Source organism: Felis catus, chromosome E1 (genome assembly GCF_018350175.1).
Source record: "Felis catus isolate Fca126 chromosome E1, F.catus_Fca126_mat1.0, whole genome shotgun sequence".
Taxonomy (NCBI): domain Eukaryota; kingdom Metazoa; phylum Chordata; class Mammalia; order Carnivora; family Felidae; genus Felis; species Felis catus.
In genome coordinates, this window is record NC_058381.1 from 39220161 (window position 1) to 39244737 (window position 24577).

General features: G+C 37.2%; 1 protein-coding gene across 1 annotated transcript in view; it reads right to left on the reverse strand.

Annotated features, from left to right (window-relative positions):
* TOP2A (DNA topoisomerase II alpha) overlaps positions 1 to 24450 on the reverse strand; it is a 28592-nt gene extending 4142 nt beyond the window's left edge. The window contains exons 1-29 of the mRNA XM_003996831.6: positions 24294 to 24450; positions 23286 to 23441; positions 22975 to 23065; positions 22652 to 22715; positions 21061 to 21206; positions 20814 to 20911; positions 20163 to 20375; positions 19628 to 19801; positions 19341 to 19442; positions 19093 to 19230; positions 17668 to 17806; positions 16305 to 16462; positions 15886 to 16011; positions 15517 to 15627; positions 15273 to 15378; positions 15072 to 15181; positions 14764 to 14856; positions 13829 to 13943; positions 13606 to 13727; positions 11710 to 11858; positions 9683 to 9914; positions 9356 to 9490; positions 9031 to 9231; positions 8673 to 8868; positions 7303 to 7394; positions 7037 to 7201; positions 6822 to 6905; positions 5431 to 5613; positions 4996 to 5086 (exon numbers count right to left, since the gene is read on the reverse strand). Of these exons, the coding sequence (XP_003996880.1) occupies positions 4996 to 5086; positions 5431 to 5613; positions 6822 to 6905; positions 7037 to 7201; positions 7303 to 7394; positions 8673 to 8868; positions 9031 to 9231; positions 9356 to 9490; positions 9683 to 9914; positions 11710 to 11858; positions 13606 to 13727; positions 13829 to 13943; positions 14764 to 14856; positions 15072 to 15181; positions 15273 to 15378; positions 15517 to 15627; positions 15886 to 16011; positions 16305 to 16462; positions 17668 to 17806; positions 19093 to 19230; positions 19341 to 19442; positions 19628 to 19801; positions 20163 to 20375; positions 20814 to 20911; positions 21061 to 21206; positions 22652 to 22715; positions 22975 to 23065; positions 23286 to 23441; positions 24294 to 24314 (3811 nt within the window). The 5' untranslated portion in view covers positions 24315 to 24450. The remainder of the gene's footprint in view (positions 1 to 4995; positions 5087 to 5430; positions 5614 to 6821; positions 6906 to 7036; positions 7202 to 7302; positions 7395 to 8672; positions 8869 to 9030; positions 9232 to 9355; positions 9491 to 9682; positions 9915 to 11709; positions 11859 to 13605; positions 13728 to 13828; positions 13944 to 14763; positions 14857 to 15071; positions 15182 to 15272; positions 15379 to 15516; positions 15628 to 15885; positions 16012 to 16304; positions 16463 to 17667; positions 17807 to 19092; positions 19231 to 19340; positions 19443 to 19627; positions 19802 to 20162; positions 20376 to 20813; positions 20912 to 21060; positions 21207 to 22651; positions 22716 to 22974; positions 23066 to 23285; positions 23442 to 24293) is intronic.
* Between the last annotated feature and the right edge of the window lie 127 nt (positions 24451 to 24577).

The following is a 24577-nucleotide window of genomic DNA, read 5'->3' on the forward strand; positions in this document are numbered from 1 at the left end:
CAAGATCAAGAGCTGCATGCTCTACGGATTAAGCCATTCAGGAACCCCAAGGATTTTTTTTTTTTAATTTTTTTTTTCAACGTTTATTTTTGGGACAGAGAGAGACAGAGCATGAACGGGCGAGGGGCAGAGAGAGAGGGAGACACAGAATCGGAAACAGGCTCCAGGCTCTGAGCCACCAGCCCAGAGCCCGACGCGGGGCTCGAACTCACGGACCGCGAGATCGTGACCTGGCTGAAGTCGGAGGCTTAACCGACTGCGCCCCCCAGGCGCCCCCCAAGGATTTTGTTTCAAACAGGGAACCAATATAACCAGATTTGAATTTTAAAAAGTTCTCTCAGGTTGCAGGATAGTGATTGGAAAGGGGCAAGAATAGATGCAAGATCAACAGAAGGTTATTGTTGAAGTCAAGGCAAGGGAGACAATTCAAACAGAAAAGAATGGCTAGGATGAAACCTTGAGGGTGTTTAATGGCTGAGTAAGGAGGTTTAAAGTCACTAGTCCTGGCCCAAAGAGGAGAAGGGCAGCACCCTCACTGATCTTATACCATCCTTCATATTCTTGTCAGTATACCTATCTACGTCAGATTTCCTAGTTGACTCTAATCTTATCCAGCATCCTCCAACAACCTGGTTTTCTATCTCTCTGTCATCTAGTTTAAGTTTTTTTGTTCTGTTTTTTTACTATTTCCCAATATAAGCGTGCCCCTCGGCCCCCATTGAGGAGGTCTTCTCATTGTCCCATGCATATTATATGCCCATTTTTCTTTTCCTAATCTAGAATACCTAAATCTTATCCACGCTTCAGGACTGTAACCCAAGTTTTACCTCTCTCACAAAGCCTCTACAATGTACATGCACCCACACCGATCTCGCCTTTCTCTCAGTTCCTACAATGGCTAGTATATATTGCTTTAACTTTCCTGATAAACCTCTTGAAGGTAAACACCATGCTCTTCCACTTCTTGTGCCGTCACATTATTTGAGAGTAATGGGAACATGAATGCTCAAAACATTCAAGTGATTCATTGGTTTTATATGCTAACTGACTGCTAGCTAGGTTTAAAGTTAATATAATTTTGCACAATTTGGCATGCTTTTATTACTTCTTTAGTTTAATACTAAGATGTTTTCATCTGTTTTATTCATCTTTTCATTCCCCACAGAACTGAGCACACATTATCTATTAAAAGTAGATATTTGGGGCGCCTGGGTGGCTTAGTTGGTTGAGCATCTGAATCTTGATTTTGGCTCAGGTCATGCTCAGGTTGTGGGATTGAGCCCCATATCGGGCTCCACACTGAGCATGGAGCGTGCTTGAGATTCTCTCTCTCCCTCTGCCTCTCTCCCCCTCTCGCACATGCTATCTCAAAGTAAAAAAAAGTAGACAGTCAAGGTTAGATTTACAGATCAATCAATGGAATTGAGTTGAGAATCCATAAATAAACCTTAATATTTATGACTGATTTTTGACAAGGGTGAAGACAATTTAATAGGGAAAAAAGGTTTTTCAATATGGTGCTGGGACAACTGGATATCCACATGCAAAAGAATGAAGTTGGACTCCTTCCTAACGCCACATACAAAAATTAATTCACAATTCATCAGAGACCTAAATGTAAGAGCTAAAACTAAAACTCTTAGAAGAAAACATAGGGGTGAATCTTCATGACCTTGGACTTGGCAAAAGATTAGATATGATACCAAAAACACAAGCAACAAAAGGAAAAAAAGAAGATAACTTAGATTTCATCACAATTAAAAACTTGTGCTTCCTATCAGCAATAGGCAAAGTATGGAAGGAGCCCAAATGTCCATCGATGGATGAATGGATGTAACACACACACACACACACACACACACACACACACACACACACACACACCAAGTCTTACTTGGCAATCAAAAAGAATGAAATCTTGCCATTTGCAACTATGAGGATGGAACGAGAAGGTATTATGCTAAGTGAAATTAGTCAGCTGGAAAAAGACAAATATCATATGAGGACTTTAAGATACAAAACAGATGAACATAAGGGAAGGGAAGCAAAACTAATATAAAAACAGGGAGGGGGACAAAACATAAGAGACTCTTAAATATGGAGAACAAACAGAGGGTTACTGGAGGGGTTGTGGGAGGGGGGATGGGCTAAATGGGTAAGAGGCATTAAGGAATCTACTCCTGAAATTATTGTTGCACTCTATGCCAACTAACTTGTATGTAAATTAAAAAAATAAATTAAATTAAAAAAACTAGAATAAACTGTTCTTAGAGGTTGAAAAGTTAAAAAAAAAACAAACAACTTGTGCTTCAAAGGACATCATCAAGAAAATAAAAAAAATAATCTATAGGAGAAAATATTTGAGAATTATGTATCTGATAAAGGACTGGCATCTAGAATACATAAAGAAATCTTACAATAAACTCAACAACAACAAAAGACAACTCAATTAAAAAAATGGGCTGCTGCCTGGGTGGCTCAGTCAGTTAAGTGTTGAACTTTAACTCAGGTCATGATATCGCAGTTCGTGAGTTTGAGCCCCACATCGGGCTCTGTGCTGACAGCACAGAGCCGTGAGCCTGCTTCAGATTCTGTGTCTCTCTCTCACTCTGCGCCCCCCCCCCCCCACTCTGTCGCACTCTCTCTCTCTCAAAAATAAATAAACATTAAAAAAAATTTGGGTGGGGGGGTGGGTGCCTGGGTCGTTCAGTCAGTTAAGCAACTAACTTCGGGCTTAGGTCATGTTCTTGTAGTTTGTGAGTTCAAGCCCCGCGTTGGGCTCTGTGCTGACAGCTCAAAGCCTGGAGCCTGCTTCAGATTCTGTCTCTCCCTTTCTCTCTCTGCCCCTCCCCTGCTCGTGCTCTGTCTCTCTCAAAAATAAATAAACATTAAAAAAAAATTTTTTTTTTTAAAAAAAATAAAGGGGCGCTTAGGTGGTTCAGTCAATTGGGTATCCGACTTCGGCTCAGGTCATGATCTTGTGGAGAGTTTGAGGCCCTAGGTGGGCTCTGTGCTGACAGCTCAGAGCCTGGAGCCTATTTCAGATTCTGGGTCTCCCTCTCTCTCTGCCCCTTCCCTGCTCATATTCTCTCTCTCTCAATAAACATTAAGAAAAAAGATTTTTAAAAAATGGGCCAAGGGTCTGAATAGGTATTTTTCCAAAGAAATATAAAAGGCCAACAAGCAACATGAAAAGATACTCAACTCAATCATTAGCTAATAGGGAGATGCAAACCAAAACCACAGTGAGATAACCACTTCATATCCACTAGCATGGCTAGAATGAAAAAGAGTGACAATGAATTAACAGTGTTGGTGAAGATGTGGAGAAACTGGAACCCTTTTACATTGCTGGAAGGAATGTAAAATGGTGCAGCTGCTCTGAAAAACAGTGCAGAGGGTTCTTTAAAATGTTAAACATAAAAAATCCTATCATCCCACACGATTCCACTCCTACGTATCTATCCAAAAGAAATCAAAACATTAAGTCCACGGGGGCACCTGGGTGGCTCAGTCAGTTAAGCACCTGACTCCTGATCTCAGCTCAGTTCTTGATGTCAGAGTCATGAGTACAAGCCCCTGGGTTGGGCTCCACACCCAGCGTGGAGCCTACTTAAAAACAAACAAACCCATGAAGTCCACATAAATACTTATATATGAATGTTCATAGCAGTGTTCACAATACCCAAAAAGTGGAAACAAGCCAGATACCTATCAACCAATGAACAAATAAAATGTATATCCATACTATGAAATACTATTTGACAATAAAAAAGAATGAAGTATTGATACATGTTACTACATGGACCACCATTGAAAGTATGCTAAGTGAAAAAAGCCAGGCACAATAGACCACATATTATATGATTCCATTCATATGAAGTGTCCAGAGTAAGTAAATCTAGAGACAGAAAGTAGATTAATGATTGTATAGGGGGAGGGGAAATTGGGAGGAAACAGAGAGAGTGACCATTAATGGGTAAAGTGTTTCTTTTTGGGACAAAAAAGTGTTTTAAAACTGTTGAGTATACTGAAATGATTGAAGGTATACTTTAAATGGATGAATTTGATATGTGATTTTTTTTTTCTTAATTTTTTTTTAATCTTTATTTATTTTTGAGAGAGAGAGTGTGAGCGGGGGAGGAACAGAGAGAGAGGGAGACACGGAATCCAAAGCAGGCTCCAGGCTCCAAGCTGTCAGCACAGAGCCCGACGCGGGGCTCGAACCCACAAACTGTGAGATCATGACCTGAGCTGAAGTCGGTCACTTAACCGACTGAGCCACCAGGCGCCCCTGATATGTGAATATCTTAATGAAGAAGTTAAAAAAAGTAGATACTCAGTGAGGGCATAATCAAATGTCTAGTAAAATTCTTTTTTAAAAAATATTTATTTTTGAGAGAGAGAGAGAGAGAGAGAGCGCGCACAAGATGGGAAAGGGCAGAGAGAGGGGTGGGGGGCGGGTGGAAGACACAGGGTCTGTGCTGTCAGCACAGGGCCCAATGCGGGGCTCGAACCCACAAACTGTGACATGACCTGAGCCTAAGCTGGACGCTTAACCAACTGAGCCACCCAGGCATCCCTGTGTAGTAAAATTCTTAAATTTAATTTACTGGGTGCTACTTATAACCCAGACGTGGGTATATGGTATTCAACTATAGGAGTAATACAAACATGACTAAGATGTGCTCACTGTTCTCAAGAAGCTTTATATAATACATATTAGGGCCTTTTAACTGGCTAGAAAGCGAATAATAAACTGAGTGTGTTTTCTTTAGATTCCCAACTAAGGAATTCAAGTTGCCAAATTAACGAATTATTTCAAAATGATCTCTTCTAAAATAAATCAAATCCAAGGACAGTGTTAGGGAGGTTCAAGTAAACTTCAGACATAGTCCTCCATCATGTTAGTACTGAACATGTATGCGGAATATACTAGGTAACAGACAAAATTTAATCTCAACTCTATACATTTTACTTAAAATGTTTTAATACCTGGTTCTCTTTTCTGTTTCTTCTCCAACCTTTGTTTCAGACCTTCTAGTTCCATACCATCCTCTTGAGGGCTCCCTTCAGTGTTTTCACTCTAATAAAAGAGAGCAAGACAAAGATGGTCAAGTTCTGTCAACTTATTATTTGGAATAATGTAAGGTCAAATATACAAATATATATCTAGTCAAAGAGTGATTTTTTTTTCTTTAAGTTTTGGTTAAGAGCTATAAATAAAGGTATGGGCATGACTTTTTCAAGATACTTAAACACCAAAAAAAAAAAAAAAAAAAAAAATTAGGTTCACAGGAAAGACAAGTTTTGATTAAATATAGGATAACTTACAAACTATGGGCTTAGAAATTTTATAATATCATTTATTCAATTTTAAGTTGAAATATGTTTCAAGTATTTTAGTGTATAACTTTTCAAGAGTATTACCTTAATTTTCTTTTTAATTTTCTTTTCTGCCTCTGCTTTCATCTCTATGGTCACTCGGGGGATGACTCTTTTCCCACATGGAGAAGGCAAAACTTCAGCCATCTGTATTTTTTTCCCCTTTGCTTTCCCCCCTTTCCCAGGGAGTCCTATTTGTTCTTCTTGTTTTTCCTTTGTTTCAACAGCCTACAAAGGGGTAAAAGAAAGCAAGTTTATAAGCCAACAAAGACAATATAAAATCTAGGCTAGTTATAGGAATAGAATAAAAGGCAACAGTCAAACTGATTTCAATCTGTACATCTTAATATAAAAATTTTTTAAAAATTTATGTATGTATGCAATCTCTAAATCAAGTTCAGTGTGGGGCTCGAACTCAGGACCTCAAGATCAAGAGTCACATGTTCTTCTGACTGAGCCAGCCAGGCACCCCACATCTTAAGGTAAATTTGTGATAAACTGTACAACTAAGTATATCACCAATAATAGTGAATATATAACTAAGGCCCACTTTGACAAGTGTGGAGACAGAAGATTGGGTTCTACTCTTGATTCCACCATTTAAACTGCTGAAGATAAAAAGGGGAAACTGGGTTAGGGATAAAATACATAGGTACATATATACATATTTGTAAACTTAAATAAGAAGTGAGAAAGGGTGGAACTCTACTTGTACATCCATACCTAAGTGTAATAATATAAAACTGCACGGTAAGCATTATAACTTAGTTTATGAAATGCTTTTCTTATCTTAAAATAATATTGGAAAACAAAGCAAATTAGTGAGATTTAGGTAACAAAGTATCTTCTGAAACTGATTAGCTAGTCCTGAAGGTAAATATCTTTGTCCTTTTAGGTTGACTTGGGGGGCTGGGTTGGTCTTCTTACACATTTAAATTCTTTATCTTCTCAGTCTCAATAAGTCAGAAATCAGCTCTTGCCCTTTGCTCTCTTTGTCCAAAACCTTCTAGGTAGTATGCTTCCCAGTATCATTTACTTCATCCTAACAATCTGTTCTTTTATGTGTTATTTGGAATGTTTCCTTTTGCCTCTTATATCCTTTCTATTTGCCAATTGTGAAATTTCTTGACAAAGAGGTATACTGCTGGAATATACTATTTCATTAATAATAACTCTTGGGGCACCTGGGTGGCTCAATCTGTTAAGCGTCTGACTCTTGATTCGGCTCAGGTCAAGATCTCGCAGTTTGTGAGTTTGAGCCCCACATCGGGCTCTGTGCTTACAGTGCAAAGCCTGTTTGGGATTCTCTCTCTCCCCGCCTCTCTCTGCCCCTCTCCCATGCTCGCTCTCGCTCTCTCAAAAATAAATAAATAACCTTAAAAATAATTAAAAAAAATAAAATAAAAACTCTAATACAGACATTATAAATGACACACCTCCAGCTCTTCAATAAAAGCAGCGAGGTCTTCTTTCCACAAATCTGATGGACTCTTTCTCTTTAATGTTTCTAGCTCTTGTTCCTTCATAAGATAGTCAGAAAATTAAGAGTTAATTTATGGGCATAAATAAATAGCACATAATTTTCATGAAGCAGTTTTTACTTTCACTACTAAAACAACTAAGCGGCATGTTCCCTCTACCAATAACTCACTTTTTCATTTCTCAGCTTGCACAGTTCATCCTTCTTTTCCTTGGTGAGATACCAAAGAGGCATATCAAGAAGGTAGTTGAAGGTTGGTCCAGAATCTTTTACAGAGTCACCCTTTTCAGCTTCATTTTCATTGTCACTCTCTTCATTTTCTTCTTCATCTGGTACCTAAAGGAGGAATTAAAATGTAGCTTTAACAGGACATGTGAAACAGAGACAGATTATACACAGTCTTTAATAACATAGAAAAATGCTAACCAAGAGATTACCTTTTGCTGGGCTTCTTTCCAAGCCTTCACAGGATCAGAATCATAACCCCTCTGAATCAGAACTTTAATTAATTCCTTCTTTGGCTTATTTTCTATTAAAATAAAAGTAAACATAGATAATGGGTTTGAGCATGAGTTGTACCATATTAATTCAAAAGATTAAAACTAAAAGTTAAATGGTCTTTGTCTTACATAAATTTGTATATCCTGGTATAGAGAGAAGTCTTCTCCCCAAACCACTGTGGATGTAAATTACCACAAGGCAGGCAGTCAAATCATGTATGAGACTGCTGACCTAATCATAACTCTTAAAAGAATAGAAGACAATCATACCTTTATTTCTGATAAGTCTCTACCTCAATTATACTCCCTTATTAACATTTCAACATTTCATTGGGCAAGTTTTTAGTGCCACCAACCCAACCATTGGTTTCTCCATGCTGCATCCATTTCCCTTTTCTCTTCCAAGGACTACTGCAGCCAATTTATTACACTTTGAGGGATATTGAATTACTAGCTACTGATATTTCAGAATGAATTTCTGAGTGCCATCTTTTATTAATTAATTTGATACAGATTACATGTTTAGGCCCTCCACATTTTTATACTCAAGAAGACTGGATAGTCACATTATTTCATCTAAATACAACCTGTACTTTTAGTTTTCTTTGAGTCATGTCCAATGTTACTCATTTTAGCCTCGCCTTAAGCAACAGTCTTATGAAATCAGGGACCTGACAGTTAGTGTTATTAGTTTTAAAAATATTCATGAAATTGAACATTTAACTATGAAGTTAAACATTTTTGTGTACCACCATTAAATTATTCTGTGATCACAAGGAACTCATGTTGCCATGTTTTGGGACTTGCACCTATAACCCATAAGTTAGTTACCTAGCTTTCCTGGGTTGAGCTATTTCTTTTAATCTTCCTTATACTCCAGCTTTTATCAAAACTATTTACTTCCTGGTTACTTAAACCCTGACTTAGGTGCTTCTAGAAGGTCTTTAAAAAAAAAATTTCTGAGACATAACTCAGTCTTCAGTACACAATTTACTTGTAATATAAGCCATTTATAATCTTCCTTCCAGTCTCTTTTTTTCCCTATCAGACAGACCTAACTTCTCTTTACACAGGTGCTTTTTCTAGCTTTCTGTTCTGTCTAAATGTCAACTAAATATTGATTTCTCAAGATAGTCTAAGAAAGCTATCTTTTTCAAACTATAAATGCCTAGGTATTTAAAATAAATGCTTGTATAAGTAACCAGCTGAACTAAATGGATTTTGCCCTCCCTCCCCACTATTCTTCTCTCTAAAAATGTTTAAAGTTTGGCATAATTGTATAGACAGTTATTATTCCAAAAACATACCAATGATTATTTTGCCATCTATTTTCTCTAAGATAAAGCGAGCCTGATTGTTCAGTTTAGCAGATTCAGCACCAAGCATTCCTAGTAGCCATTCTTTTCTTAATCCATAATATTTAAGCCTGAGTTCAAAGAAGTCTCTTAGAATATCCAACACTGTGTCATATTTCTTTAAACATCCTACATGGTCAAAAAGCACCTAGAAAAGAAAAACAAGATTAGAGACAAGAACAGATAAATTGGCTAAACTTTAATGGTTTTAGAGAAATGAATTTATTCTTTGGAAATATAAAAGTATTCTAGGATATCCTTTTAAAACTGGTGGATCTTTAATACAAATCGAAACATATGGAAGACATACCATAGAGTTGCATGTGAGACTAGTTTGGAGTTTGAAGACTTTGTGTAGTCCCACTCTTTCTGCCTCTGCCAATTTCTCTTCAGTCATCTTCACAACAAACTTCACAGTGGTGTCTGTATGGTATTCCCTATAATCGGTTATGAGAGGTGGTGTCTTCTCAGTGCCATTCAACATGGGTTCTAGAACCTGTTCTTTATATGTCTAAAGAAAGAATAATCTTTTTGTTAAGTGTCTAAAACACAGGCTTATGAGTATTTAACAAGCTGTAGTACAAAGTGTTTCCTTGATCATAAAAATCAAAGAAAAAAACCCCACAGTTACGTACCTGGGTCCATGTTCTGATGGGAAGTTCTGAGATTTCAATGGTTGTGGAATTAAGAATAGCCACTTCACCACTAATCACATATTGATTTGGAGCCAGCTCTTCAATCGTACCCCTGAAGTTCTTGTAACTTGGAAGCTAAATTGGTATTTTAAAGAAGAACAGGTTTTCTAAATGTGACACTAAAAACAGAAATCCCCACAGCATTAAACAATAAATCTAATGAATATTAAAGTATGAAATAAATTTGATGTGTCCTCTTTAACCATATAGCCTGATGAATTGAAACCAGACGAAAACGAAGGATCCTGATACACACAGAATACTTACCATTGGCAAAGGTTCTTCTCCATCCATCAGACGCCTGATATTATTTACAACTTCACGAATATCAAAGTTCGGGATTTTGCAGGACCACCCAGTACCGATTCCTTCGGCACCATTTATCAGCACCATGGGTATAATAGGAATGTACCATTCAGGTTCAACACGTTGATTGTCATCATATAAAAACTTTAATGTATGATCATCTTTTGGTGGAAATAACAACCGAGCCAAAGGGCTAAGGAAAACAATCAAAGAATGTTATTTTATAAAAATACTGACTTTGATACTTAACTTGTGAAGGACAAGTATTGTCTCATATCTATGCATTAAACCTTCCATATTACCTTGGCTTTAATTGCTGACTAGTAATTGTTTAACAGTATTTATTGAGCACTTTGTATGTGCTAGGCACTGCAGACATAAAGTCTCTAAGGAGCTCATAGTCTACTACAGGGAGATAGACAATGCACATACATTTTGTCAGGTGGTGGGGTAAATGCTAAGAACAAAGAAAAAGTAGGTAAAAGTGATTGAGTGTGCTAAGGAACGGTCACACGTTCTGAAAGGATAATATTAGAGCAGAGAAGAAATTGAGAGAATGAGCCATCATGCGGTTATCTGGAGAAGGAGTAGTGTAAGCAGAGGGACCAGTAAGTTAAAGGCCCTGAAAGGTGTGCTTGGCACATTTGTGTATAGGCAGAGGCCAGGTGTGTTCGGAACGGCAATAGTATGAGATGGAATCAAACCATATGGGGAGTGGGCACATAGATCATGTAGGTCCTTTAGATTTTGCTCTAAACGAAGCAGTTGGAAGGTTCTGAACCAGAGTGGCCTATTTAAAAAAAATCAACTGGCTACTATAAGGATGAAGAATGAAGGATAAAGAATGAAAGAAGGATGGTAGACTATATTAAAATACTTTAGGTAAACAGAATGCCTTAGTATTTTTCTAATGCAAAACCCATAGGATTTGCTGATGAATTGGATACCAATGTGAAAAAAGGTGACTACAAGGTTTTTAGTCTGAGAATTAGAACAATAGCATCCAATTTGCTGAGACAGGAAGGCTAAGAATTTTGTTTTGGACTTCGGTTTGAGATGCTTATAAGACATCCAAGAAGTAAATTTTAAGAGGGTAGGCAGCTCTATGAGATTCAGGTTGGGACTGTGAGTCTAGATGGATGGGATATCATCCATGGATAGGAAGCTGAGTGTAGCTAGTGGAAAGAGAGCTAATGAAGGAGCTTTGGGGGCAGGCCAGAAGTTAGAGCCTGGGAAGATGAGAAAGACCCAGCCAAGAAGACGAATGAGGAAAGCCAACAGTCTAGTGTCTTAGAGTCCAAATAAAGAAGAGTTTCAAGGAGGATGAAGTGATTAAGTATCCAATGCTGCTGAAAGGTTAAATAAGGTGACAGCTGAAAATCGACCATTCATAGTGTACTTTCCATAGACTTAGAAAGGAAGTAAGATTTCAGCTGTGGTATTTCAGAGGAATTAAACTCTTTACTCTGACCCCAAGTTCACAGCACGGTTTCTCAACCTGAGCATTGACATTATGGGTCAGATTATTTTTTGCTGTGGGGGACTGTCCTATGCATCATAGGGTGTATCTCTGGCCACTGCCTTCTAGATGGCACAGCTGCCCTAGTCATGACAATCAAAAATGTCTCCAGACACTACTATGTCTTCTGGGAAATGGGGTGGCAGTGCAAAAATCTATCCTAGTTGAGAACCACTGCTCAATAGGATGAAAGAGAAGAAAACATAAGAGACGGAAGTAAAAACATTTAGTTTGGCAAGGAAACAACTAAGAAATTCAAGGGCATGGCTGTCAAACTGAAATAGAATTTAGACTTTCTACTGATCATAAAGAGTAGCATAAACTTTAATGAGCTAGTTAAAAAAAATTAATACTCTAAGCATTTACATCAAAAACACATTTTCTGATTAACTGAATTTATATATTTTTGGCCAACTAATTATTTCAAAATTAGAAATGGCAATTCACTAGAAATTGAAAGCATACCCACCTGAGCATTGTGAAGATGTATCGAGGACTAGCAGAATCCTTACCACCATGCAGCCTGGTACCAAACTGACCAATGGGTTGCAAGAGGTTCAGATTATTGCTACCCACAAAATTCTGAGCCAAATTGATAATGGTCATCATTAGTGACATCTGGAGGTGGAAAAAGATTCATTAATCTGATCTGTAGGCTCTTAATAATAAAAATATCATTATAACTAAACCTCACTATAATTGTGTACGGTTTTATGAGGCATAGATGTTTATTGATTCTTCCCAGATAAATACATGGCAGACGTACCTAAACCTAAGACTTCCGGCTCCAAGTTGAGGGTTCTTGCCTTCTAATAGTTTTTATCAAGTCCTACTTAACCTTGAAGGCATAGCTCTTCTCTTCACCCTCAGCAGAATGAAATATTTCCACCTTTGTGTTACAACACTTTGCTCATTTCTATTCTAGCATGCGTCACTTTATTCTATAGTTGCATGAATGCGTGTTGGCCCTCTGGTTAAATTGTGATTATACTTTGAAGAACATATTTGATTTTTAAATATATACCTGGTGCATGGTAAGCATTCAACAAATGTTTGTTGTGTGAACATTTTGATTGAAAGTGACAAACAAGACAATCATTACATTTTAAAGTACTAGAAACTGTGGCACGTGGGTAGCTCAGTTGGTTAAGCATCTGACTTCAGTCAGGTTATGGTCTTGCGGCTCGTTAGTTTGAGCCCCGTATCATGCTCTGTGCTGACAGCTCAGAGCCTGGAGGCTGCTTTGGATTCTATGCCTCCCTTTCTGTCTGCCCCTCCCCCACTCATGTTCTGCCTCTGTTTCTCTCTCAAGAATAAATAAAACATTGAATGCATGGGTGCCTGGGTTGAGTGTCCAACTTCAGGAGAGGTCATGATCTCATGGCTTCTGAGTTCCAGCCCTCCATTAGGCTCGCTGCTGTCAGTGTAGAGAGGGCTTCGGATCCTCTTTCCACGGCTTTCCCCTACCACCCCGCCGCTCACCTGCTTGCTCTCTCAAAAACTAATAACATTAAAAATATGTATACATATGGTGAATGCAAAAATGGAATTTAATCACAAAATCTATAAAAAGGAATATGTTTGTGTAAAGTCAAACAATTCAGACATATAAAAAATTGAACAGTTGTCCTTTTCAATTGACAGGGATAACCAAAGTTAACAACTGGGAGGACACCCTTGTAGACATTTTGCTTAAGGTATTGTTTTGGCTTTTTCTCTGCACAGACAATGGGCTGGATATTCTCAGCATTAGTACACACAGATTTACTTCAGTTATATCATTGACCCCAGGCATAGATGTGTCACAATCTAAAACAATTTGCCAATTGATAGCCATTTTTGATGTCTAAATTAAAAAAAAAAAAAAAAAAATTTTTTAACGTTTATTTATTTTTGAGACAGAGAGAGACAGAGCATGAACGGGGGAGGGTCAGAGAGAGGGAGACACAGAATCTGAAACAGGCTCCAGGCTCTGAGCTGTCAGCACAGAGCCCGACGCGGGGCTCGAACTCACAGACCGTGAGATCATGACCTGAGCCAAAGTCGGACGCTTAATCGACCAAGCCACCCAGGCGCCCCTCGATGTCTAAATTTTAGAATCAGTTATATTAAACATCACTAAATATCTTTGAATATTGATCCTTGCAGATTTATGAGTAACCTATCAGGATATTATTTTTAGAAATAGATTTGTTAGGTCCAAGGGTAAACACATTCATAATTTGACAGATTTCAGCAAATTGTCCTCTACTGTGGATGAACCAGTGTTCATATCACTAAGTACTCTCATTAAGTGTTTGGAAAATGATATTACAGGTATTACTGTTATAATGCTTTCTGGAAACATTATGGATTGTGTGTTTACCTCACCATGATGATAAGAGGACATCTCAGCCACTGACCCAGCTAACTGAGCAACCTTCACCTCTCGCTTGTCATTCCGTTTGAAACAGGTAAACAAAACCTTTCTTTGACCTGGTTTCAAACCTTCAAAATGAAAGAAGTGCAAATATTAGTATCCTAGTTTAGCCATTTCTGGACATTGATTTCTGAGTATGATAGAAACAGGCTAACGAATTGGAACTCACCATCCACCATAGATGGAATAGATCTCTCATTATCAGAATTTGAGAACAGGATAAGTTCCTTGTTTATGAAGTCATTGTATGTCAGATATGTGGTAGTTTGCCCATACAAGTAATCCTGAGGGACCAAAGAGAGTATTAAATGATCTAGTTTAAAATAAAAAAGATTAAAAAAAAAAAAAAAGATCACTGGTCTTAACAATATTTAACACCAAAAAAATCTTTCAGCATATTATTTTTTTTTCAATATATGAAATTTATTGTCAAATTGGTTTCCATACAACACCCAGTGCTCATCCCAAAAGGTGCCCTCCTCAATACCCATCACCCACCCTCCCCTCCCTCCCAACCCCCCATCAACCCTCAGTTTGTTCTCAGTTTTTAAGTCTCTTATGCTTTGGCTCTCTCCCACTCTAACCTTTTTTTTTTCCCCTCCCCCATGGGTTTCTGTTAAGTTTCTCAGGATCCACATTAAGAGTGAAAACATATGGTATCTGTCTTTCTCTGTATGGCTTATTTCACTTAGCATAACACTCTCCAGTTCCATCCACGTTGCTACAAAGGGCCATATTTCATTCTTTCTCATTGCCACGTAGTACTCCATTGTGTATGTAAACCATAATTTCTTTATCCATTCATCAGTTGATGGACATTTAGGCTCTTTCCATAATTTGGCTATTGTCAGCATATTATTTCTATGATAATTCGTAAGTCTCTCAAAGATACAGAATTATGCAGACATATTTTACAGGTTTTAAAGATAAAGCCAATGTAATTGCTACACAATTAGGAAAAAGTGCATTGCTTTTGCAATTTCTTTCAGGCCCCAAACATTTATGTAGTAGTCTAAACAATCACATTTATATAGTTATCCATTATTAAATTTTTTACTGAAATAACTAGTCATCATTTTGTAGGATATGTAAGATTTTTTTTACCTCAGGAAGGCCAAGTAACTTCCGTTGCCTTCTGTCCTCCATGAAATGAGTTAACCATTCCTTTCGATCATCTATCTGTTTCTTGCTAAAGGCCTACAAATTAGAAAAAACTGATACGAATAGGTTCTAAAATATCTCTTGTATACAAACTAAGCAAACATATGGTCCCTTTCTCTAAGATACGCTTACCAAAAACATTCCATAGTCTATAAAATATTCTATTATATAAAAATTTATGTTTCAATTGACTAGCTAAAGTAGTGATTTACAAAACCAGAATGTATGTATGAAACAGAACTCAAACTGACCAGGCTGATGGCGGCATCATCTTCAGGACCGGAATATTTGAATTGAATACGATGTCTTTTCATATCTGCAAAGTATTCCTTAGCCTCTTTTGATGTGCTCGTGCCCAAACCTATACAGCCAAGAATACCAAGTTACTCCATATAATCTTGTACAACGGTATATAACAAAATAAGAAGTTCTATACGGGTTTTCTTACAAACCTTTGTAGTACTTGACTTTCCATTTTTTATGATTTGGTGTAGAACTCTTCCATTCTTCAAATTCAGGAAGGCTATAGAATGCCATTTCTTGCTTGTTTTTAGACACCTGTGGTAAAGAAGATATTGCTATGGTTTTGTATACTCCTAGGTCCCCTGAATACTGTCCACCACTGGGCTTATAAGCGTATAAAGGGTTGACTAGAGCCTTAAAATATCCATTATAGTAATTTAGAAGTTAATATACCTTTACAATAGGAGTGATAAATTCTTCCAGAAAACGGTGTCGCAGAAGAGAGGGCCAGTTGTGATGGATAAAATTAATCAGCAAGCCTTTGATATGGGAACCATCTTGGTCCTAGAAATATTTGGAAAGCCGAAACACAAAAGAATTATTTTGAGACCAAAAACAAATGATTGACCTACTGGTAATTTCTCAAAAATTGTTCTATGGGGATTAAAAAAAAGAAAATCTGCTCACTTAGTATGTAATATATATATATGTGATGATTATAGCTCCAAGTTAAGTAATTTCCTTACATAGGAGGAAAGCAATAACTGTAAGACATGTTTAATTTAGTGTTAACAATCTAAAATATTTGAAAGCAATTCTGACCTGATCTGTCATAATCATTATCTTCCCATAACGAAGAGTCTTCAATGAATCTTCATCTTCATAGTTTTTCTTGTACTGAAGACCCACAATCTTGATGATATTGTTAATTTCAGCATTTTCCATGATCTGAAATAGACATATACCAAAAAAAGGTAATGTTTTGTTTATAAATTTGAAAAGAACAAAGAAATAGGACACTATATATTGTCTGGGTTTTCTTGAGCTTCAGTATTTTCAGTTATTAGCCTATACATTAGGTAAAGTCAGAAAGATCTGTTAAGATATGCTACAATGTACCCAATTTCTTAAAATAATAATAAACTATCTGAAATATATTTCAAAATGCCAGTGAAGGAATGAAATATGAGCATAAAATCCTGCATTATAAAACTGGATTTAGAGTCTAAAGATGGTTCTACCTGTTTATGAGAAGCTTCTCGAACATTGAGTATTTTTCCTCTAAGCGGGAAAACCCCATATTTGTCTCTCCCAACCACACCAAGGCCCGAAACAGCCAAAGTTTTAGCTGAGTCTCCCTCAGTCAGGATAAGTGTACATTCATTGGAGTTTCGACCCCCTAAAATAAAAATACACAAATTAAATTCTTGGCACATTTACTTGAACCTCAAATATACTAACTCAGATGTGCTATTAATAGTTTTATGATAAAACACTAATAAGTAGATATATATTAGAACTAAAGTTCATAGTAAAAAAAAAGTCCTAGTTTCTTAGACTAATTTCTTTTTCTTTTTAAAAAAGATTTTAAAGTAATCTCCACACCCAACATGGGGCCTGAACTCACAACCCTGAGACCAAGAGTCACACATTCCACTGAGTGAGTCAGTCAGGCATCCCTCTTGGACTCATTTCGCATGATATTTATACTATTATAGAACATTCATTTGATATATTATGTTAAAAAATGTTAGTGATGGGGTTCAGAACATAATACCCCAAAATAGGGTACGTGGCATATTGAATATTTTAAGCTGAATTGAAACAGATCATGAAACCCTCATGTGAGAGGTGCCCTCCATATACCAGAGACGAAGGGAACATTCTTATCTGCCAGAGTAACACTGAAAAGAATCTGAACGAACAGGCCTCACGGAGCCTCCTCCCCATTTACTATACTTAGTTCATACTCTTTGCCCTTATCATATCTTTTCACTCTTCCTCAAACCTAACGTAAAAAAACCCCTCAGGTTTAACCATTTCTTTGGGTCTTCATTTTCCTATGAAGACCCAAAGCTCCTGTGTCCAGTACAATTTATATTAAATAAATTTGTATGCTTTTCATCTATTAACCTGTCTTTATCAGTTTAATTTTCAGACCCAGCCAGGGACTTAAGAGAGCTGAGGAAAACTTTTTCCTCCTCTACATTAGGTAATAGATCACTATATAGATATTCTTATTTTATACTCTTAATAGTCATCTCAACATTACTGTAATAGCCAAAAATTAGAAATGATCTAAATGTTCAATAACAGGGAATTGGCTGATTTTTTTTTAAAGTGATGCCTTTTTATAAAGTTAGTTAGTTAATTTATTTATTTAATAAGTAAATCTCCACCCAGTGTGGGGCTCAAACTTATGACCCTGAGATCAAAAGTCGCATGCTCTTCTGACTGAGCCAGTCAGGCGCCCCAAATTGGTTGATTTTTAACCAAGTAAAAATATTCCATTGAATATTACATGTCAAAGGGAATGCTGTTAATGAGTAAAACAAATAACTGAACCAAAAGTTTTGAAGTTTGGAAACATTATTAGTTGTGTACCTGCATCATTGGCATCATCGAGTTTGGGAATTCCCTTGATCCTGTTATGTTTTACAGCTGAACACTTCTTGTTTAACTGGACTTGGGCCTTAAACTTCACCCAGTTTAGTATGCTTTCTACAATACCACAACCAATTGCCTGAAAATGAGAAGATTCATGTTAGGGAAGAAGAGTTCTGTCAGAACTCTAGAATACAAGTGAGCTCCTATAAAAATAAAAATAAAAATAAAAATAAAAATAAAAATAAAAATAATTCAACATTTAAAAAGAGGCAAAAAAATAATTTCCAGACAGAGGATGACAGCTCTTCCTGTCTTAGGTTATCATAACTGAGGGAACTGGTTCCTTTGGGCTCATTCATTCCATAAATATATACTGACTACACACTTAACATTGTGCTAGGCACTGAGATCCATGTTGGAGATCTAGCGGTTAAAACAAATTGGTCATGGTCCTTGTCCTCATGGACTTTAAGATACAACAAGGAAGATGGAAATAAAATGAGAAATTATAAGAGTGATGAGTGTTATGGATAAGTGAAAAGTGTGCTATATCTAATAATGTATGTCCACTGTTGTAATGGAACCAACTTAGTTGGGGAGAAGGGTAGAAAGTAAAGGCTTTCCTAAGGAAATGACATTGAAGATCTAAAGTAGTTAGCTAAGTAAGAGCATTCCAGGCAGGATTACCATGTGAAAAAGCTGTAAGGAAGGAAGAGTACTAACGCTTCTGAGTAATTTGAAGCCAGTAGGATGAAGCTTAGGTAACATAGGAAAAAGGTGCACTGAGGTGAGGTTGGAGATGTCAGGGTCTTATAGGCCACATTAAAGAATTTGAACTGTTTTTATTTGATTACTCAAGAGCACTACAAAAAAAGGACTGAAATGTTATAAACATCAAAAATCTATTATAGTAATACAGAAAAGAGATGATAGTGAGAAGCTATTGAGGTACCCAAAAGATGGATACCTTACTGGTTGGATTAGAGACAAGGCAGGGGGGTAAAGAGAAGGCTCCCACCTTTGTTTATGCAACCTAGTGTTTAGTTGGAGCCTTTTACTAAAACAGGAAATAGTTTTGTTTTTGGGGAAGCTCTTTGTATAGAGGTCAGTGAGTATAAAGAAAACGGAGTCAATTTTGTATGTGTCAACTGAGAGGCAACTTTAGGCATTCAATGTTTGGTAAGCAGTTAAATGGGCTGAATTCAGAAGTGATCTAAACGAAATGGTGGTATGTAATGGGGAAATTTAAGCATATGGATGGTAACTAAAGCTGTAGTAAGACCAGTGAGGTGAAAGCTATTTTTTATTTCCTTTTCAGAGGCAGAAGACCTGTGGGAGGAATCTTCGTTTTTGCAGGGCTGGGAAGGGCAATGGACAATAAAGCAAGGTGCTTCTATTTCTTATATCTGTCTAAGTACTCACAGCTTTGATGAATTTTTCACTTAAATGGCAGGTTGATCCAAAGCTCTTGACTTGTAAAGTCATGTTCTCTTTTGTCTGAGAATCAAAGGTTGGGTTTTCAATTAAGGCATTCACAAAAATCCACATGTGATTTTTCACCTGCAGGAAAAGTTGACATTACATCACTAAAAACTTAGGTTTTATTTATAGCCCTTCTCTTCTTGTTTTTAGAAGAAGAAAAAAAAAAAAAACAGGCTAAAATACCATACCTGATGTGCTTTTACTGCAACACCACCCTTGTTCTTCTTTTTAACAACCTCAACAAGTTTAGTCACAATCTGATCAGCTATATAATCAACATGTCTGCCACCCTATGGGGAAAAATACCAAATTGTAAAGCTTAGGATCCTCAAAATTATAATAATGACCAAATATTGAAAACAATTTAATTTAGCTCTCTTTACGCCAAGGTAGCCAAATATTCAAATTCATTTTATATAAAAGAGTAACACTTCTGTGTAAAGATAAATCATGATTAATGCAAAAATAAAATTACCTTGGAAGTAGCAATGCTGTTGACAAAGCTAATCTGCTGAAAGCCTTTTTCACTCATTGTTAAGCATACTTCCCACCTGGGGTTTACTTGTTCATGGATAATTTTCAACGGATTGCCAGTTTCATCTACCTTATCCTTCAAATACATATCTACATAGCTACGGAATCCTTTTACCTGCACAGGAATTAAAAGTTATGGTATTAGAAAAAAGTTGTAAAAAGTATTCAATGATAGACCATGAGGATTTTTCAAAACCAGTGAAATAATGTTCACTAATGGGCATAAGAGAATGGTCTTAAAGGGCACAAAAGGATTTATTTAGGAGACTGTTTGAGAATGACATTTCCTTTAGTGAGTTTAAAAGAGCTAGGTAAAAAGATGTGGCATACTGTTTTCTTTTCAGGAGTGTATCCAAGAAGCGATTAGAGAAAAAAAAAATGTATATATATATATAATGAGAAAAAAAATCAGTGTTGCCTCTGATGATGACCATATAAAGTCTTTCATTGTCTTTAACACCCCAGAAAATACTTACTGGCAGCTTATTTCCATTGAGAAACACTTTGACATCTTTAGTGGATCCGGCAATATCATATGCTCTTCTGACCATTAGTGCAACAATATCTTTGTCTAGGCTTTGCATTTTAAACTTGGACAAATCAGGCTGGAAGGTAATACATGTATAATCTTCCCCATTGAAGGGCTTGAGTTCCATCTCACCAGCCCTTCCCATGTTATCCATCCACGTCTGTCAAGTAAAAAAATAGGAAAGAGAAAAAATTCAAGTCTTTTCACAACGAACTAGAACTAAACACAAATTTATAAGTCCTAAAAAATAACCTAATATATGTTCATGAATAATTTTCCATGATTTAATAGCTTATAAATTTCGTTGAGTTAAACCAACCATTAATGCTGTTATACATTGCTAAAGTATTATTCATTTATTTAAATGTTTATTTATTTATTTTTGAGAGAGAAAGAGATAGAATGAGCAGGGGAGGGGCAGAGAGAGAGGATACTAAGCAGGCTCTGTGCTGTTAGCACGGAGCCCGATGCCAGGCTCAAACTCATGAACCGGAAGATCATGACTTGAGCCTAAGTCAGATACTTAACCAACTGAGCCACCCAGGCACCCCACTGAAGTACAATTTATAATGGAGGCACAAAATACTTCTTTACTTGCCTGTTTGAACATTTTCTTGTATTCTCTACTGGCTGTTTCCACAGTAAATTTGGTACTGAATATGTTACACAATTTGGCCCCATAGCCATTTCGACCACCTGAGAAAATAAATATAAAATACTTTGCTATCACTGTGTTAATCAATTATAGAGATTTATTCCAATATTTCTAACTTTTATGCCACAGTCATTTAAAAGATGTGTTTTTTCAGCAACCAATATGTTCTTTATTTTCCTCAATACTCTACCTGTTACTTTCTTTTCATCATCATCATAGTTACTAGAAGTTAGGAGCTGTCCAAAGATGAGAGCTGGGACATACATCTTCTCAACTTTGTGTTCAACAACAGGAATACCTTTCCCATTATTCCATATACTAATTAAATTGTTTTCCCTAAGAAAAGAAGAAACTTTTATTGTAAAACAGATGTAAACTAGTGCTTAATATTTTCATATTTAAATATCATTATTTCTAAAATATATAAATTGACAAGTCTCAATTTCATTGACTCTTCTTCATGTATATATCTTCTGAAATTCAGCATGAACTACCTTTCCCATCATGCTTAGTTCCTGACACTCCTGAAATAGGAGCCAAGAGGAAAAAAGAATGAATCCCTTTCCAACACCTGGGCAGACAGCGATAATGCTAAAAAAATATGAAATTTTAAAATGTTAGGATAAACAAAGGGAAATGATTTATGCCCAATGGAAAGGACAAAATTCAGGAACAATATTATTATAGTGCTTGCTTTTTAAAAATTATTTATTTTTTTATTTTGAGAGAGAGAGAGAGAGAGAGAGAGCGCACGCATAAGCGGGAGACAGGCAGAGAGGGGGAGAGAGAGAATATCCCAAGTAGGTTCCACACATAGTGTGGAACCTGACGCTGGGCTCCAGGGCTCCAGAGCTCGATCTTACCACTGTGAGATCATGACCTGAGCCAAAATCAAGAGTCTGTCGCTTAACCGACTCACCCAGGCACCCCTATTATACTGCTTTGAAGAGGATCATCTGTACTGTCCCTAGCTCGCTTAGCTTTCCCACCCAACAAAGCACATTGCAAAACAAATATGAAAGGGAAAAACATTAGCAATTGTAAACTTCCCTGCTGGCCAATAAAATGGTAAAAATTTATTTGGACTCATTTCTCTCTTAGCTACTTTATGTTAATTCTCAGAAGATAGTACAATTTTAGGTATAACCAGACACACACTATGGATCTTATTCCGAGTAGTGCTTAATATTATCTACAAAAGACTAAAACTAGCTCATTTTTTTAAAGACTATGATATCAAGTCCTTCGGAGCAGTCAAATACATCATTAACTAAACCTAAAATATAGTTTATGAACCTAAAATATAGTTTATGCCATAACTGAGCAGGCTAATAAAAAGGTGAAACATGCACCCGTGTATCCATAAAGCGACACCCAGCATTTATAACCAGAAATATTAGATCCAATTATTCTCTATCACCACCTGCTGGTTTCCTACTTGAATAGCATCATGAGAAGAAAAAGCTCTAGATTCCAGAATGCTTAGAGCATTTATTGGAGATGCTTACTGAAATACTTAGGGATGAAGTATCATAATGTCTGTAATTTATTTTGAAATGACTTAGAAAAAATACAGATGAAGCAAATATAGCAAAGTATTAATAACTGTTGGATCTGGGTGGTAGTTATCACAGATTGTTCATTGTAACATTCTGCTTTTCTGTACTTTTGCAAGTAAGCGGGGGGGGGGGGGGGGAGCCAATGTTAGTATAAGGCAAAGCAAATGCAACTAACAGTAACAATGGGCTATAACAAAACAAAAGACCATGCAAGAGACTTACGGGTCAATTGTGACTCTAATACAAGACATTTTTGGGTCCCTTTGTTTGTTGTCTGCAGCATTGACTGGAAGAAAATACACATTTGTAAGAAATTAAAGTATTTTTAAAAACATTAAGATGTAGAAAGAAAAAAAATCTAAAACAGCACAGGAGTAATATTACCCAGGTATTAACATTTTTTCATAGTGCTGCTTCTAGGAAAGAATTCAAATCGCTAGACTCCAGTAAACTGTCTCACTTTTGCCAGCTACATGGTTTGCTAGATATGATACTTCTTATGAAGGATTTGACTGGTTGATCTTTATGTGAAAGAATTTACTTACCTAGAATCTCATCAAAGATTTTGTACAACCCAGGGACAAAGGTGACTTCCCTATAGTTAATGCCAATATCTTCATCGTAAACCCACATTTGCTAGAAATAAGGCAAAGAAATATAGTTACTTTTACCCTACATTTATTCTGTCTTATCATTATGATTACTGTAAAGTCTTCTGGATTAAATACTACAATATACATAGGATAGCTCAGGCTGGTTCTAGTGACACTAAAAATACCTGAAGTATATAGCAAATTAACCTGGAAAAGTATACATCTTAACTACTTGGTAACTGCATTTCATTACGTGGTTTTACCTGGGTCACTAATTCCACGGAGCCAATATAGGTGTCTGGGCGGAGCAAAATATGTTCCAGTTGGGTTTTCTTTTGATAGATCCTTTCAATAGACAGTCTTTTCTTAGCATCTTCATTTTTCTTTGTTTTGTTGATTAGCATATTTTCATTTACAGGCTAGCAATTTTAGAAAATTGTAGAAAAGGGTTTTTTAATCAGAGGCTTATTAAAAACAAAAACAAAAACAGAACACCCACCGTAATGATTTACCCACTGTAACAAATCACAATCTCTTACCAGGTATCGGTAGAGCTGACATCGTTTTGTACAAACACAGCAATTTAAGTTAATTTGCAGCAAAGCTCCCAGGGGTCGTATTGAATAGACATAACATTAAGTGCACGTGACGTGAAAATAGTTTCCTTGAATGTTTTAGATGTCATCAATAAAATACACCCACTTTTCTCATACATTTCACAAATATTTGCTGAGTGCCCGCTATGTCCCAGGCACATAACAGATTCTGCTCAGCATCAGTTTGGGAAGGCCATCGATTCGACCCTTTGGCCAAGTTAACGTTTTGAATACAGAAGGGACATATTCCAAGCAACTCGGGCCTGCCGTCTCGTCAATAGGAACGTCGTGCAGTGCTCTGCACCTTCCAGGGTCAGGGGCAATCAATCTCATTTTCAGCGGGAGGGAAGGAAAGGAAAGCATCTGTCTGTGCGGCTTAAAGTCACACGCGGACTATTATAATACAGGCCAGTGGAATACTGACCCTAGAGACAGTAAAACAGAACCCAACATCCCAGAAGCCAGAGTAGCCGATAATACTTCAATACTAGCACCATAAAGTGGTGTTATCCTCTTCACGATCCCGCCGAGCCCAGGAGACCCGGTCGACGCGGAATACCGGCTCCCAGCCGGCAGCGATCGGACCACAGCCCCAGAGCGTAACCCTTCGCCTGAAGCCAGAGAGATGCCGGGCCGCGCTGAACCTCCACGACCCGCCCCTTTCACGAGCTATACCTGCAGTGGTGACACCTCCATGGTGACGGTCGTGAAGGGGGTCGTGCAAGCGACTAAACCGGCGGGACCCACGAGGCCACCACGGAACCAGCCGCTTCTCCACAGACGCTTGTCGGTTAGAAAAGTTCTTCCAGTCGCATTTGAACCTTCCTGGAGCCCGCCCAAACCAGATGAACCAATCCCTGACTCGCTCTCACAGGCTCCGTCTTGAGAAACCAATCATAGCTTGTTTTTTATATTCACCAATGAACGCCTGAGTTGGCCGGGGGCCTGTTTGAACAAGC